The following is an 18,651-nucleotide window of genomic DNA, read 5'->3' as shown; positions in this document are numbered from 1 at the left end:
CTTCATATGCTCATTTGGCCTGTGGTCATTTCCACATGACTTCTCTCATCAGAAACAAACAATTTGAGCTAAATAATAATATTAATAATATGTTTTATGAAATTATTTAGTGGTAGTTTGATTTTATTTTGAATTCTTTATGGAAACTTATACTTCTCAATCCGTTGAATAGCGTTAGTCACTAATAGTTTCCATTGGATAGATTTACACTGACATTAACGCATTGTTTATGGGTGGGGCTCCTGCAGCAGTTAAGACACGCCCAGTCTGTACTATAAAATCTCCAATGAATAATCTATGCTATGCTAACTAGCTACTCATTACACAATATACCTTTCTATTCACTCTTCTCTCAATCCAACCTACTCACCACAGATTGTAGAGCCCAAAGGTGCTAGTTTTTATAAAAGGGGCGGGGCTAACAATGCTTGCTTGTGGTGTAAGATGGTCCCATAATGTCACATGATCTTGTTCTCAGCCAATAGCAAAAATCAATTGTATTAGCTGGGTTTCAACCCATAGAGGGCAGTCGCTCTGACATTTTACATCTAAATACGTCAAATTGAAATACTTTGACTAAAATGTTGGACCAGGATCAATCATCAGCACTCTTTCATACCCAAACACATTTGTATTCAGCAGAAAAAATAAAACATTTTGGTTTTATAAACTTGAAGGTGTCTTCCGCATTATTGGAAAGCTAGCTTGATTTCAGCTAGCAAGACCTCCTCTGAGCTCCTCCCCCTCCCGTAATTTAACGTGTATCTAATATAAAAATAACAACCCCCCCCCGATGCAAAACAAATAATTACCTGTCCAACAGAAAGACAGATGTGTTTTAAGTGTGTACGCAGGAGAAGGGAAAGACAGATGGGGGCATTGGCGGGATTCGACATGAAGGCACCTGATTGGTTCTTTCCATTCAGTCTGAATGGCAGGAATTGGTCAGCCTTTTTACACAGGTCTTATTCTTTTTGTTCCTTTTTTTTGAATACATTATGTATTGAGTATACTCTCAGGATTGAAAGATTTGAAACTGTACCTTTAAGTATTGATAGTGTTAAAAGAAACAAGAGAAGAAACTTTCTGTATCATTTGAAACAAAGAAAAACAAACCATGTGGTACATACACAGTCGAGCCTTTAGTAAAGGTTAAAAGGAATAATCAATGGACTCCCTCTGAGTCTGAGTGTTGTAGTCTGTTATCAAATTCCCAAATGGTCAACAAGTTGTGAATCAACACTGACATCAATGCACAACACAAACAGATCAAATCCTGACAAAGTTAAATAGCCTTTTTTTTACACTTTTATGACTTTTAGAGACGGGCATCATTTTAATACGAAGTCATACAATGCGGAGTAGCAGTGGTGCTTTCAGAAATCACAAATAGCCTGTGCTTTGAGCTTTGCACAAAAAAAAAGCAAAGCACACAGAGTTTGGTTGCACCAGTGAGTTGTAAAAGCAATCTGACTGCATTGTGTGTCATAGCATGAAAACTAGGGCTTAGTTTTCCATATTTTACATTACTTTTTATTAAAATTCACTTCAGCTAAGTGGGGATACATGGGGAATAGATGTGTTTGTCTGTTAAAAACGTAAAAAGAAAATGTATAGGGGAAATGTTTACATACTCTACTAATGTCCTTTATCCTCAGCACTGCCAAAGCGGAAAAAAAAAAGCCAATTCCAGAACACCTTCACATCTAATGCAATGTGATTGGGCCTGCGTGTAAAAGCACTTTCCAAAGGCAATAAGAAAATGATTGCATATTCATTGTTCCTCAAGCAAACTAATAGTGCTATTTCAACTCAATTATTGCTTGTGAAGTTACTATTTCATTAGAGGCTGAATGAAATGAAGATGTGCTTTGGATTGAATAATGTACCAGAAGATTGCCTTCGTTTTATGATTTGATTGTTGCTCTAAACATGGTGATGTTGTCCCTGGAACAAGGGGTTAGATAGAGTATGTGTGGCCCGAAAAATAATTGTTCTCCATTTTCATTCTTTGACACATCTTTGGAAACATCGACAAAAAAATTCTACTTTCTATCGTCCATTAATCCTGTTACTCAACCGTACAGCAGCACAGGCCATTTATGGTAGCCACTGTCGGCTACATAATAAAAAAAAACATTAAACAATGATCAATGATAACATTAAATTAACAATAAAATTATTTTTTTTTAAATTCTCCCTCTCAGTCATAAGCTGGAAAGAAAATGTGTACTTTTGACTTGGATTTAAAAATGTCCCCATGTGATGCTGACTTCAGCTCTGCTGGCAGTTTGTTCCACTTCTTTGCAGCATAACAACTAAAAGCCATGTTTGCTGTGCACTCTGGGCTCCACTATCTGACCTGTGTCCATAGATCTGAGAGACCTGATGGGTTCATACTTGACTAACATCTCACTGATGGATTCTGGGCCAAACCCAGTCACAGATTTATACAGCAGCAGCAGAACTTTAAAGTCTATTCTGAGGCTGACTGGGTGGCAGTGTAAAGACTTTTTAAATAAAAGGTCAAATGGAGAGAAGTCGGATGAGGTGGCTCGGGTCCACTAATTAGGATGTCCCCCGACGTCTACCTGGTGAGGTGTTTAGGGCACGTCCCATTGGAACAACTGAGGAGACTATGTTTCTCAGCTGGCCTGGGAATGCCTTGGGATCCCCCAGGAAGAGCTGGACAAATTGGCCGGGGAGAGGGAAGTCTGGGCTTCCCTGCTAAGGATGCTGTCCCCTCAACCCAACTACGGATAAGCAGGAGAAAATGAGATATATAGGGCAGAAATGGACCACTTTTACCACAGCAGCGCCACAAAAATGTGACTGTCTGATCTCAGGGCCACATTATCAACCTCCATTAGCAGCATTTAGAACAATGACTAATCAGAGCATTAATACAGGAAATAAGTACTTTTGGAGTCACTTTGTTTTTGTTGTTGTATTTTCACATGTTTTTTTTTTATTTTTTTTGAGTCATTTTTTACATTTCTTTTGTTGTTTTCTGTATTTTATCTCATTTAATATTTTTGCAATCATTCTGTTTGATTGTCTTTTTGTGTTTTTAAAGTAATTTCTGTGTGTTTTCGTTATAATGTTGCCTTATTCCTTTGGTGTATTTCTCTGTCATTTTGTGCATTTTTAGAGTGTGTTACCTTTGGGAGCTCAACATAATTAGACCAAGGGCCACCAGAGGGTATAATTGTTAAAATTACCAATCAAATGATGCTAATTATTATCTTGTGTAATAATAATAATAATAATAATAATAATAATAATAATAATAATACATTTGATTTGTAATGCACTTTACTAAAAAGGGCTAAAAAGAGGTATTAACTGTTAAAATAAGTTAGAGTGCTTCTACTTTTTGAGTTCTTGCTAATAGCTACCTTTTTGCTGACATAATGCAGTTTGCCCCATAATATATATTATAGGATATATATTTTTGTAATATTTATCATAAAGGTAACAACTGACATAGCTGTTGGGCTCATTTCCAAGAGAGCGTCTACGCTAAGCCTTCTGAGTAAAATGCTGCCTGGCTAACTGTATAACAGTGTGTGAAAGCAGAGCTCTCTGTGTTGTGATTATCACTGTGTCGAGCTATTGTCACCTTATGACACCCAATGAATCTCAGCAGTTAGGTGTTCAAAGACCAAGACGCGCGCACACAAAAGCTGTGGGCAAGCAGAGACGGAGAGTGTGAGTTACACAAGGCTTTGACAAGGCCTAATTATATGTATCTCTAATGAACCGTAATTACTGACATCCACCAGAGGATTGAGGTCTATGAGCTGAGGGCTGCAGTCATTAGGCTGCTGTGATACACTCTCCATCATCATTTCCCTCCTTGTTATGATGCTTAAGCCTCTCACCTACTGTAGCATCTTGTCATTTTTGTTTTTTTTTTTTTACAGTTTGATGGTGACAACATGTACATGAATGAAAACAATCATGACTTTCTCCCACCAAACCAGGTGAGTACAAACAGTTTCTTAAATTAGCACAATACTAATAAGCTTTGTATGCTATAATATTAGCTTTATTAGCTTTGATGCTTTATTAGCATGAAATCAAATGTTTTTAATTATCCGTGTTCAATTACGATTACAGTGACCAGAATTTTTTCCAATTACATATACGTAAATTGCAATTATTCTTTATTCTCAGAAAGCCAATTACAATTACGTTAGACGTTAGAGTCGCCAACATATCAAGTAAATACTATATAGAGATATTGACATCAAACGTGCACTGTATGACAGTTTTATGGCACAGCTCGTTTGTACTTGGTTGAAATCCTTTTTTTTTGCCTCAGAACTGCTTTAGTTATTTAGGTCAGTTTCCCAACCAGGGGTACGCGTACCCCTAGGGGTACATGAACACATTGCAGGAGATACGTGGAAAATTAAGAATTCTCAGTCATTTCACAAGTCTGTCAATAAAATGGTACGTGTGTGCAATGACTAGTTTTTACAGTTTAAATGCCTGTTTAAGGGGACATATTCAAAGAAGCTCCTTTTGTGGTAAATGTAAAAAAACTTATATATATAACACAGGCAGGTTAATTATTTGTTTTGTATTTATTTATTTATATTACTTATTATTTTATATCTTCTTATTTTTTTCCAATTTCAACTATTATTTTTCTTTAATAACAATATAATCATAATATATTAGTATTAATAATACAGTATTAAAAATGCAAATGTTTACTATAATATTATTTCTTATATTTATCATTGTATTGCCTTGAAAGCCACATCATTTTATGTTTAATTTGAGTTAAATAAGAAGTTAATGCCTGATTATGAATTGTTCAATTTATGAAGATGAAATAAAATTACGTTGAATATTCAGTTGTGTTATGTTCTACTTTTGGAGGATTATGAACACGTATGAGTGAGGGGGTACTCATGGTATGACAAAAAGGCTTAAGGGGTACACAAGACAAGAAAGGTTGGGAACCACTGGTCTATAGGTTGTATACGTACGCAGCAGCAGCTGTGGGTTTATTAGCTACACATTTATCCCAGCAGAACCACTCTACGCTTACTGTGCTTCATTGGGTCAAGATCAGGTGACAGTGGACAGCATTGGAATGCAGTGAGATCATTGTCATGATCATGAAACCATCATTTGTGCTTTGTGACATGACTTTGTATCCTTCATAAAGTAATGATGAGAAGATACGAGCATTGTGTTAAACAATTATCAGTTAGTCATCAGCATCAAACAATTTTCAACTGGTACTAAGGAGCTGGCACACTGTATTATTTATAAAGATATGCTTTAGTTGATTATTTTTGTGCTTAATTATGACTTGCCATAGACCATGCTAATAGCACCCCAGTGATTGAGAACAGAACTACATTTTTTTTTTGATCTCGTGCAAACCTTTTGTCCTGTTTTCTTTAGTCGGATGACTCAAATACCTGTTTGAGCTACTTTTATTTTCTAAGATTTTAAATTATACTTGTATTTATTCTCTTTCGATTTTTTTTCTCCTTCTCATTTCTGTTGTAAACATGAGATAAAGTTGTCCACAAAAACCTTAGCAGGTGATAAACCCCTTAGGCTAGAGTGTCTATACGTGGCCAGATATTTGCATTTATCTGGATCAGTGATCCGACCATATTACCATGATCATTCATATTTTAAAGGCTTGTAAGAAATTTACATCCCCATTAATAACCATACAATATGGGCACCTCCATTTTTTTTTTTTTTTTTTTAGAAAAATCACGATGAAATGCGCGATCCAGATCTGATCCAGATGAAACTCAGTGGGGTGATTGAAGAACCGACCTGACAAAACTGAGTTAAATTTCATAATTTTAACTGATATGATTTTTTTTTTAAAATTTCCCCATTGATGAAAGATAGGGATTTTTTTTTGTTTTGTTTTTGAAACTGACCCAAAATTCTTATATTGATCCAGATCCCTTTGAAAATTTAATGGAATCTTCCATGGCGTAAGGTCTTATTGTCGAAACCAATTAACTTATTCAGTGCCAGCCATTTTCAAAATTTCTACCCCCTCAATGCCAGCCTTATTAGAGCATTTTGACAAATTTTTAAAGACCCACAGAATATTTTGTACTATGACAATTTGAATTCTGACACCAGATTCTGAAAGATTAAAGTCACTAATGTCCTCAGAAAAATTAATTTTGTTTCTAGCTTGTTTCGTTCTTCTATAATCAGCCGGTGAATAGAGGCAAGTTTCACACAAATTGCCAGTTTGTGACAAAAAGCTGAGAAAAACGTCTTTTTCTGAAAAAATATATTAGTGACTTTTTTTTTTTTGGTTTAGTGACACCTCAATATTAGTTTCCTTATATAAAACTACAAAAACAATACTGAGACTAGGCTTTTGATGGTAACATTATTATTATTTTGCTATCTATGTCAGAGTTGTATGGATTTTTTACTGTATTTTGGTCATCCTCCAAGTCTCTCCCCCCGTCATTCTCCACACACGCAACTTCCTCCTCATCCCGGACATGCAGAGTGTCAGCGCTTGCCCCGTTTTTTTTTATCGTTTTCTCTCACCATCACGACACCCTCAATTGTCCACTTAGTTCCACACATGCTCTGGTCGAGTGTGAGCTACTGAAACTTCAGCATCAACTCTCGTAGCGCCATTTTCTGTCTCGTAAACTCCTTTCCCCTTCCTCTGAGCTCTGCCCATCATGGGTGATCCCTCATCCAAAGGTGCGCTGCTGCCACCTACATGGCACCAATTGGTCACTACATCATGGTACAAGTTTGATATTCACAGGGGAGTTTTGGCACACTGTCTCCTAGCAACCCCAGCCAAAAAACACATTTCACGTCTAGCAACGTGAATGGCACTCAATGAGTTAAGAACTTTTGACGTAAATGAAATAGTAAACTAAATAAACAAAATAAATAAAAATAAAATAATAATAATAATAATAATAATAATAATAATAATAATAATAATAATAATAATAATTGCATTACATTACTGAATATGTTTTGCCTTCTAAAACATTTAAAAACAATATTCCCCTACCGCATGTGTGTGTGTGTGTGTGTGTTTTCCTATTATTGGAGAGGCTGCTGCAACATGCGGCAGGCTTTTAAACATTCTGGTCAATTGTACGTCACATCCATTAGGACTAAATGGATGAAACACAGCATCTGTAAACCCGAAGACAGATTACTATTCCCTCCTGTTCATGGTGAACCCTGCTTTGCACCAAGTGTGAACTCATATAGGCACCAGCAGAACAGAATGGAATGATACATAAACAAAATTATTTAGTCTTCCTTTGTAATGACATATTTATCTGGAGACACATTACATAAACAACTGTGTACTCATTGAAACAGTTGGGTTTGTACAGAGCAGGGGTTTTTTTCTATTCTGAAACATGGCAACCAGCTGTTCATAAACGACTAAGAGACCATATGGTTGTGTTTGGATAGTCATATTTGTTTGCGTCTGGGAATAATCTCATCCGACAAACACATATTTGTCCCAGTTGATTAGAACTATCAGATCCAACATGTTTTCTACGGTTGTTTTGCTCTCGTTTGCTATTTTGCTTTAAGTTTGTTTCTTTTTTTTTTTTTTTTAAATTGGTGAAATTTACCTCAATAGCAAATGACAAATTCAAACAAAAATAAATTAATAATTAAATAAAAAATACTTGACATTTCAGTGCCTTTTGACTAATTTCTTGTAGTACCTATGAAGTGATTGATTGACTGATTAGATAAATGATGTTGAAATAGAAAGGGTGTATGAAAAGACATTTCTGGGTGTAATTCTTCACAAATCACAAAATCTGCTGGAAACCCCAATATAATAAAAACACATGGGAGCAAAATTAGCACGGAGCATTGGAGTGATCGTTAAAGCAAGGCACGTTTCCAATGAGAAAACACTGTATATTCTGTGTAGTTCACTTGTGTTGCCATATTTAAATGACTGTGTAGGAGTATGGGGCAAAACCCCCCTACAATCACTAAGCACACTACAGAAAAGAGCCATTCGTATCATACACAATGTGGGATATTACTGTTTCTTAAAATCACACATTTAAACTTAAAATTTGGGGATCTGGTAGAATTTAAGATTGCTCAGATAATGTATAAAGCAAAAAAATAAAAATAATAAACTGCTACCTGTAAACATACAAAAAATGTTCACAGACAGACGGGGGTTATAACTTAGAAAGAAACTAAACTTGAAACAACATTATGTTCAGACTAATTTAAAAAGAATGTGTATTTCCATTTGTCAGGTGGTTTTGTGGAAGAAACAAAATATGTTTTATAAATTATTCTATGCAATTTTTACAATAATAAGTTGTTGTATTCATGTAAATCTGATCACGACGATCATATTTTTCTATCAATGGTCGACTGATGTGATGCTTTATGTTTTTAAAATCAGTACATCAATCTCTGCATGGCTAATCCAGCACGGGTACAGTAGCGGTCACGTACTGAGATTGTAAGAGAATCTCAGTACGGAGGTAAACTCAGACCATGACACCGGGTAAAGCAGGACGTCTGGGCACCCTAACCTACACCTGATCGGCCGAAGCACTTTGAAAGGCCTTTATTTTGAAAGTCTTACCTGATTCCATGTTGTTGCTTGTAATGTGTGACCATGTGATGTGCTGATAATGAAAACTAAGTGTGTCACGCTTGATATGCACAGATTTGTTTGTTTTTGGGTTTTTTTATCACAGAAGGAAGACTGAAATACATTTATCTGAGCATGGTGCGTTGGGCGAGAGGCACGAGTGAAAGAGACAGGGAGGAAAATAGCGTGAAAGATGGTGATGGGATGAGAGACGATTTTGCTTTGCTTTGTGTTATACGTTGTTTACTCAAGATCACCTCATATTTGACATGTGCCTTGCACCATTCTACGCTTCACCAAGTCCAGCCTCTCCTTCTGTCTGACAGCGGGAATCAGGAAAGCTTTAGGGGTGGACACACACACGCACTGACACCAAAACATAGAGGATTGGAGTTCGGAAGAAATACAAAGAATTATTTCACTCTACTTTATTAGCTTTTATACTTGACTATACATACTGGAGGAATTTTGACTTTTTTCTGACAAAACAGAGGTTTTTTTTTTTTTTTACCTTGTGTACTTCACATACTTTGACCAATCATTTTCTTTTTTACATTTTAAATGTGACAAACCTTTCAAAAGCATCAGTATTTACCATCTTTACCATTGTGGAGTGTTGGTAGTCGCTTTCTTACATATAAAAAAAAGATGTTTAACCCAGAACAAAGCTGGAGTTTGATTGGCATAATCAGTACATGTCTCTCTCTCACCGAAAATCTTCAAAGTTCTCCCTTACACCCCAAAATAGTCAAATCTGAGATAAAGTCCACATCAGTTAAAAGTGAGCTTGTTTTTTTAGTAGAATTGCCTTTTTTTCATGAAGCAAAACTAAAACACTTTAAATCATACATTAAAAAAGAAAAAAAAACATGGTGTTTTTTTTTATTACTTTTAATTTTTGAATGTCCTTTATTAAAGAATTATATATTATATGGGTCAAGTTGTGCATATGGAATATGTTCGTAAGCTACTATTTTTTGATGAAAAGCAATCTTCCCAGAGTTAGGATTATTTTCCAAGCTTTTGCAGCGATTTTCTGTATTTTTTTATTCTTGGGGGGGCCAATCAAAAATCTATTTACAGTGATCAAGTCATGGATTAATTTCAAGTAATAAAGCAGATGATTTTTGACTGTTTTGAGTGATAAAACATTTGTTTGAGTGTCCAGAGAACAAGTTACCCCATTAAGGGTCTGAATTTGTTCAATTCTTTGTGTTGGACTGTTGGATTTTACTCTTCCTTTGTCCTTGAGTCTGCTTGGAAAAACTGATAATACAACCTAGTTTAGAATCATCAAAAAGTTAGAAAAAAAAAAAAAAAAAAGAAATTCAACAAACGTACAAAAATAACTGTATTTTATTCACTGATGTGAAAAAACTGTGTTTGTTAACCCCACAGATTTTAAACTTCACACAATTGTCTGGTAATAGACTGAAAAAGAAATTTAAAAAAAAGATGTGTACGCTTGTCTTGTGTATGTATTGTGAGATAAAAGGAACGGGTGGTAACAGCAACACTGGGACAATGTTGGAACTGCTTCAAGGTTCATTTTTATTAACTACTTTCGCTCTGTAAGGAATGTGGTGCACAGTATGTTCTCAGCTCTACATCTTGACAAAAACAGATCCCACTGCCTAAAGCTGAATTTTCCCTGCTTGCTGTTTTATTATCTCACTTTACTTATCTATCTATATTCCACCCATTTTCTCCAACTCCCTCTTGTAAGTTCGTTCTCTCACCGCTTTTTTTTTTTCTTTTTTATCCCCTGTTCAATTTAAATGTATTTGGGTCAGTGGTTCTGCTTCAAAACTAAGTAAATGTGAATTATCTTATTCAATTTGATTCCACTCTATGAATACATAATGTATAGTTAAAGTACATTCATATAGGTCAGAACTGTGAGCATGTAGTGTCCATCTGCCCAAGCAACCACATTATATCGCGCAGTACGCACGAGTGATGACTCACGAGAAATCTAGGTCAGTCCTATTGTCATATCAATGCTCTCATGAGCTTCATGGTGTGACCCTGCTTAGTTTGCTGTGTTTCTTCCAGTTTCTCTTATGACAACGTGACAAAGTATTACTGATACAATGACAGGGTCAAATGACTCTGGCCCTTACATCAACAGGCTCTGTGCACTACAGCAGTGGTTCCCAACCTTTCTTGTCTAGTGTACCCCTTGAGCCTTTTTGTCATACCATGAGTACCCCCTCACTCGTACGTGTTCATGATTCTCCAAAAGTAGAACATGAGCACAACTGAATATTCAACGCAAGGTTCAATTTAAGAACCTATTGTTCTTAAATTGAACAATAGGTTGGACCTAACATTATCTCCACAGTGAAGTGCTCCCACAAAGCAGAAAGTCCCGGCTTTCCATTTCATAAAGTACTTATAGCAGACCTTCATCTGAAGTCAGATCTCTTAAGCTGACCCACAAACAGAACAGTGTGTAGTGACAAGATCCAAGATAATGTGCTGTAGAGACGCGTTCTTATGACTTATCTGAAAAGTAAAAGAAAACCACGTACTTCATCAGCACTTTACCTTGATAAGGCTTTCTTCTTTTGACGTTTCTTACCCTCGACTTATGAATTAATTTAGCAGAACTGCTGCTTGAGATAAATATGCTGCTGAAACAAGAATGTGACAAGGATACGGAACTGGGGGGGAGATGGAGAAACTGCACTGGGGAATAATTCGACTAATGGAGTGACTGTTTGGATATTCAGCAGAAGTAGGAATGGAGATTATGATCTTGCAATTAGCTTAACAAGGTTTTATTGATTGGCTGTTGCTTTAGTGTCTTTGCTGCCAAGAAGCTGCATGCAGCTTCAACATGCACTATATATGTGTGCGTGTGTGTGTGTGTGTGTGTGTGTGTGTGTGTGTGTGTGTGTGTGTGTGTGTGTGTGTGTGTGTGTGTGTGTGTAGACCAGTGTGTAACACAAGCCCTACTAATACAACAAAACTGGACCAGAAACTATTATAGTGTTACCTTCGACTAAAACGTAATGGATTCCTGAGTTGTATATTTGAAAGTCTAATGCTGTGTTCAAAATGTCACATTCCGTACTATGCACTACAAACTGAATGAGTATATACTGTCTACGATATAATATTAGTAGGATTAGGATGATGACCAATGATGACCGTTCCTACTGAAATATACTTTCAAGTTTACCAAGATGCATTTTTCTAACCTACAACGACAAAAACCTGAAGCACACCGAGACTAAATATCTTTGTTAATTCTCCGCCTTTGATAGTTCTGAAAGTATTTTAGTGACCAAGTAGAAGATCAACATGTGGTCATTTGATCCATAAAACTCACGGAAACACATTTCATTCCGACATTTCGGAGATTTTCGGAGACCCGCCATTGTGCGATTGACAAAACTTCTGGTTAACTTCAAAACAAGAGCCTTATTTACTAAAGTGTTAAACTATGAATTAAAGCAAGAAGAGATGCTTTTGTTTTGAAAAGGGGATGTTTGATTCTTAGCTTGAACTTGGTCCCAGGACGATGTTATATTCCACTCGCAATGCATCATGGGGCGGTGGAGTATGACTAGTGTGCCCACCGTGCACATTTAAAAATGTCCCCATATACAGTAGTATACATATGGGTAAGGCTGTGCAATCAATCAAAATTCGATTACGATTTTCATTATTACACCCAATGATATTTTTTTTAAGTACATATATATAATTATCCCCGCCCCTCTCAAAGCTAAAGGTAAAGCTAGCCTTCAGACCAACATGAGGAAAGTTATTGTTTCGAGCGGTCTTGAAACATGGCAGGAGAAATGTAGCAAAAAAGCTTTGTAAACAAGCAAAGCAAGTCAAATTCTCTTATATTGGAACACTTCACGTAAAAGAAAGTGACCACACTTGATTTTAGTTTTTGAAGGATTCTATTTTTGTTTAAAGACTATATTTTACATTGTTTTGTACAAAATATAAATAACTTTTTGGTTGACAAAAAATTGTTTGAATAATCGTGATTTCAATAATGACTAAAATAATCGTCATTAATATTTTTTCTATAATTGAGCAGCCCATGATTCAGGTATTTCTCACGTACTCAATCTTTGCATACTATCTAATGTGAACGCAGTACATACTCATTTTGACGTCAGACTTAGTAGTACGTTAGTATGCGATTTCGAACACAACCTAATATATTATTTTTTCCTTGCTGTGATTTTAAAGCATTTAACCTTCTGTGGGCTCTCATCTGCCACCTACTGGCCTGGAGAAGTATTCAACCACTCTTCATACAAAATGTGATGCCATTGACTGTTGTTCAATTACACATTATTGGACCAACAGAGCACAAACAGACAGTTTTCTACAGGGAAACTGATCATCTCTGATGCTACAATTAGTTTAAAATCACTTAAAATTAGGTTTGACTAATATTTTTCATGCTGCGTCTCATCTCAGTAGCTTTTCTCAAAGTGATAGCACTCTAACACCCAATCGCATGGGTGTTGTAATTGTAATTATTCCGGCGTGACATGAAGAAGTAGATCAATGGATTTTCTTTCTTTTCTTGCAGCTCAGCAAAATATACTGGATGGTTATGAGAGTTTATGAACCCAGTTGACAAATTGAATTTTTCACAAGGGCCTGGTGTTTTATTCATCTTATAAATGGAAGCTTTTGTGCAATAAAGGCATTGTGTTTGCCGTCAAGTTGTTTTTTTTCTTAAACTCATCCTCCTGACTAAGATGAGGAGTTCCTCGAAAGCTCCCTTGTGTGCTCCCATTTTTACCACATATGTTTCTGATGAGCCATTGTAGAACATGATCCCATAGTCTTTTATGTCCAACCTTTAACAAATCTTTCACCTCCTCCTTCTATTTTCTGAATTAAAGGCCCATTCCACCTTTCCAGTTTAGTTGAGTAATTCTCTTGTTTGGCAGGAGCCCAAAGCCCAGCCATCATGTCTGGGACCTTAGCAGAGCCTGATTGGCTAGACTCAGTCATGTGTGACTGACAGGAAGCCCGCTGATTGGGAGAGACAGTATCTTTAGATCGCTGGGCTGATTAAAGCCTTACGGCAGTGGTTTTTTTAACCATTTGGGGTCCCTGCACCAGCGTCCTGGTCCTGCTGGTCTGAATTAAAAACCAGTTGCATTAGTTTGATTTACAGCTTCCTCTTGCTGTTTATTTCAGAACTTTGCATCTACCTGCTCACTAGTTCCTCATTCGTTGACCCCATTCCAATTAGGGGTGAGTATTGGCAAGGATGTAATACGATATGTATCGCAATACTTGGGTCACGATACGACATTATTGCGATATTCTACCCAGTTAATGTCAAAATTAAATGTAGAGATGAAAAATCAAGTTGCTGTATATGTTCATCTCATCAGAAGATATTGATCATTCAGAGGACAAATTGAGTCAAAACTATTTGCTTCAAAACATCCTATTTATTATTAGTGTTTTTGCACATTTTCCCTGAAAAAAAGAAAATGCAGTGTTACACACTGCAATCATAAAATAACTGTGTAGACTGTGTAGAAGTCTCAAAGTAACCATGACAACATAATGATGGCATTGTAACAACTGTAAGTGAGAACATTAAGGATAAATCACCCCGAGTTACTGACATTGCACAAAAATAAGGAAAAATAATGTATCCTATTGTATCAGTTTAAGAACTGATCTGAACAGTGTATATGAACATAAAATGTCTGTGCGTACATAAATATTGCAGGCATTACACACTGCCATCATAAAATCAAGTGCATCAAGTAACCATTGCAACACATTGGAAGCATTGAAACCACTGAAATATTGCACAAATACACAAAAATATTGATTAAATATATATGAAAAAAAATGTGATTTTTTAAATTAAAAAAAAAATCTATTTAATTTTTTCACACCCCTAATTCCAATCACAATCCTCTGTTTATGGCCTTTTTTATAACTAGTGCAGTGCCTGTAGGAAGTATGTATATATTTAGCACTGTAATATAGGCTAGCATACATCTGCAGCCTGCTGAGAGAGAGAGATTTATCACTACAAATGAACTTTCTTCTGTTGATTCTTGTTTTTTATGTTTTTTTCTTCACTAATCAATTGATCTTTTTTTGTCTAGCGCCAATTCATAACACGTGTAATTGTAAGATACTTCACAGAAAGTCAACATTGAGCTGTTCTAACTTATCCTGAGTTACCATGACTACCTGTCAACATCAGTTCTTAAAATTGTTCACACCCATGTGGCGTGGGAGTGGGGCGTCCAAACACATCCAACATTGCACACTACTGAACCAAGCAGCAGCCATGTTGAAAGTCTCAGCTCTGTCTGTCCCTGAACCACAGAGATATTTGAGCCACAGACCTACAGACAGACACGCAGACAGACAGACCCAATAATTTAATTTTATGAGAAAGAATCAATGTTCATGTCTCATTTACTCCAAAAAGAAAGAAAAAAAGATCAAAATTTCCACTTTTATCTGCACTGTAAACAAGTCATTTTTGTGCATTGCATTATGGGATATGGAGTCTTGTAAACGGATGCATAGAAGTGTTTTTACTTCATTTTTATAGTGATTTCCCAATATTCAGAATGAAGTGAAAACACATGTCTAAGTCATATCCGTGACTTCACATCCCACAATGCAATGGGTGAAAATGTGTGCGTTTAAGGTGGCGATGAAAAGAAACTTTCAAGTGGCAATTTTGAACTTTTTCCTTTCTTTTTGGAGTACGGTAAATGGTTTTTAATTCATTGATGTATGAGACATGTAGTATGATTTTATTAAAAAAAATATTGATGGTAGCAGCTTGAATTTACAACTTGTCTCCTTAAACTTATTGCATGAATTGAGTTTCCCTTTTTGTCCTGCCTACAGCCAATCTATTCACTTCCACTATTCTTCTCACCATTTTGTACTCGAATATTAGCCTGACCTCTCAAAACTCACTATTACCTTTCCTATTCAGCCACCTCCATCCTGCTCCAAGCGAGCAGCTCTCCCCCCACCCCCTCTCCCTCTCTGCAACTTTTGTGAAAACAAAAACAAAGAGCAGCCTGCCAACATATTCCGATGGCCATTTGCTGACAAAGCAGATGACAGAGACAAAGCAAAACGATGTGCAGGCATATTTGTCACGGCAGCAGAAAGGTGAAAAGCCCTCTTATTGTGGCATTTTAACAGTCATTTGGAATCTCCTCAGCCTTTTCCTCTTTGACTATATATTTCACCCTGTTTAAAAAGCGCATTTTGAAATTCTCCTCCGACATGGCAGTATACATAAATGCAAAGCTGTGTATTTGTAATATAGGTGCTCAGTCTTCTAAACCGTTACCTTTGGTGATTCACCATAATGTGTTTGAGTTGGCCCTTCATTGGTTAAACAATTGACGATAACACTCTTGTCTTGCTTGTTCTAAACACACGCCAGGCAGCGAAACACACACATTTTTATTTTCATAAAAAACTTTGAGCAAAATATAGATGCTGACCATGTTTCCCCAGAAATAGTAACTACAGTAGTTTGTGGAGAAAATTTACAAACAAATAAAGAGGGGAAAAATTGTTACACTGAACCATGAATGCCAGTTAAATAATGGATGCACTGGTATGACCTCCTGAAAGGATGGGGTCTCTCTTTTTAATGTACTCTTTTAATGCATTTTTTTCCTGTGGTTTATATATATTGTCTATTAATAATATGGACTACGAGTCTGAAATAAGATCTATCTATCTATCTATCTATGCGATTATTTGAGAGATCTATTATTAAAAAGTTGAAGGTTGAAGTGAGTCTAGGCTGAAAATTCAAAAGATGCCTTGATTATGGGAGGGGCTCCTGGATTAGTGAAGTCACGCCCAGTTTATGCTCTAAAATCTCCAAAAAACTATCTATGCAGTGCTAAAAACCGACTCAATACTCACTATAACTATCTATTCACAATTAGCTCAATTAAACCTACTCGCCACAGATTGCAGAGTTGATAGGTGCTAGTTTCGTATGAGGGGTGGAGCTAACGGGAGCGAACAAAATGTCAAAAAATACCATTGCCTAAATTGTCAAGAGTTGGACAAGGATCAATCAACAACAGTACTTGATATATGGATACGGATTAGGGCCAATGTTGATGGAGAAAATAATTTGGGGCAAATCAAGAATAAAGTTGAAATGTCGTGAATAAAGTCAAAATATTGAGAATAAAGTAAAAATATTAAGACTAAAGTTGAAATTTCAAGAATAAAGTTTCAATATATTTTGAAAATAAACTCAAAATACAACATTGTGATAAAAGTAGAAGGTTTGCTCTTAAGTGACATCTACGGAAGCAGAGTTTGGCCCGTTTTAATGGGGACTGTTGAATGGTGAATTGACCCTTGTTCACTTTTGTAGATTTGACTTTGGAAGTAAACCTTCAACTTTTATCACAATGCTGTATTTTAAGTTCATTTTCAAAATTGCACCGTTTTTTGATCGTTTTCTCTCACCATCACGACACTCTCAACAGCCCACTGAGTTCCACACATGCTCTGGTTGAGTGTGCGCTGCTACTGTGTGCTGCTGAGAACTTCAACATCAACTCTCGTAGCGTCTCGTAAACTCCTTTCCTCTCCCTCTGAGCTCTGCCCGACATGGGGGATCTCTCATCCAAAGGTGCGCTACTGCCACCTACATGGCACCAGTTGGTCACTACATCTTGATACAAGTTAGATATTAGGAGAGCTTTGTCACAGGTCTCCTAGCAACCCCAGCCGAATAACACAATTAACTATTACAATTACTAAACCAAAACATGTCTTTAGACGTCTTTGGCAGTCAATGAGTTAACAAGAGCATTTGCTTACTATTATATTAGTTACAGACATAAGATTGAAATTTATTTTTTGTACTTTTCGCAGAACTACATAAACCAAATCAACTATTAGTATTATTTTTAGCTATACCAAACCCTGAGATCCTAGTTGGCCACCGTCACCATACACAGTAAACCACTGCATTGTGCTTGTTGAAATGTATTAGTGATCCATGTTTTCTGGTTCTGAATCCACTTTAATTTGCTGCACAGTACTCCAGTGAGAGACAGAGAGGTTCATTGATACTGGAGAGCTGTCTCCTCCACTCCCCTCAACTCACAGCCAGCGTCTTATTAACAATGGCACCAAGAGTACGAGGGCCCAGATGTTTGTCTCATGCTCCCGCCAGCTGTGCCAGCCTCTAATACACCGCCTCATTCACATTAACCACACACACACATATATACGACTCTCGTAAACACCATTATTTGTCTCTGACTACTGTTTTCTTGTTAAAAACATACCTGGGATGTTCTCACGTGAGCATTCTAGGTCTGTTTTGTGCAAACAAACATGAATATTTTAAATCCACCGCACAATCTCGTCACATACATAGATGCACTCTCTCTAGAACCACATGCTCTTTACAGCCTGTGTTCTGCTGTTGTGCAGTTAGCTGCACAGTTATTTGTGGGTGACAGGATCCTAACAATTGTCAGAATAATGCACGTCTGTGCCATCAGCACTCCCTTTGTTATTTGGAATATTGTTCTCACCACAGATCCACTGGCCCTTTTATTCTGCTTGGCTTTTTTGTCTCGTGTCTTCTGCTTATAACAATAATTACTTTTGTTTATTTTGACACAGTAGCACCATTGTCCAAATGCCAATGAACATTTTTTTTATTTTGTTTTTTTTTTTTTTGACAGCGGGCATAGAAAGTATAGAAAACTGAAGAGTCATTACTTATTTATAAATTTGTCAATTTAAGGTTTTGTTTTTCTTTTTAGATGCAGCCCTGTGTCCAAAATTGCTTTAATCACATCTGGTTAAAATGTTTTTTTTTTTTTCCTGTTTTAACACATGATTGCAAGAAGATACTGTTTCCAGGCTTTTCGCATCGATGCAGGATGATTCCTTGATCAGATCTAAGTGTATTAAAGCAGGATTGCAGCCATGGACGCCTATGCTTCAGGCATTTTTGCATCTTTATTTGT

The 18,651-nt window shown here is 36.5% G+C and overlaps 1 protein-coding gene across 4 annotated transcripts in view; it reads left to right on the top strand.

Moving 5' to 3' along the window:
* Window positions 1-18,651, top strand: part of tox2 (TOX high mobility group box family member 2) — a 128,871-nt gene that overhangs the window by 59,957 nt on the left and 50,263 nt on the right. For all 4 annotated transcript variants that reach the window (XM_028447841.1, XM_028447843.1, XM_028447840.1 and 1 more), the window contains one exon: window positions 3,927-3,986. In XM_028447841.1, coding sequence (XP_028303642.1) covers window positions 3,927-3,986 — 60 coding nt within the window. The remainder of the gene's footprint in view (window positions 1-3,926; window positions 3,987-18,651) is intronic.

This window comes from Gouania willdenowi, chromosome 5 (assembly GCF_900634775.1).
Source record: "Gouania willdenowi chromosome 5, fGouWil2.1, whole genome shotgun sequence".
Lineage (NCBI taxonomy): Eukaryota > Metazoa > Chordata > Actinopteri > Blenniiformes > Gobiesocidae > Gouania > Gouania willdenowi.
Note: the sequence above shows the minus strand (reverse complement) of the source record. Positions and strands in the feature narration are given on the sequence as shown.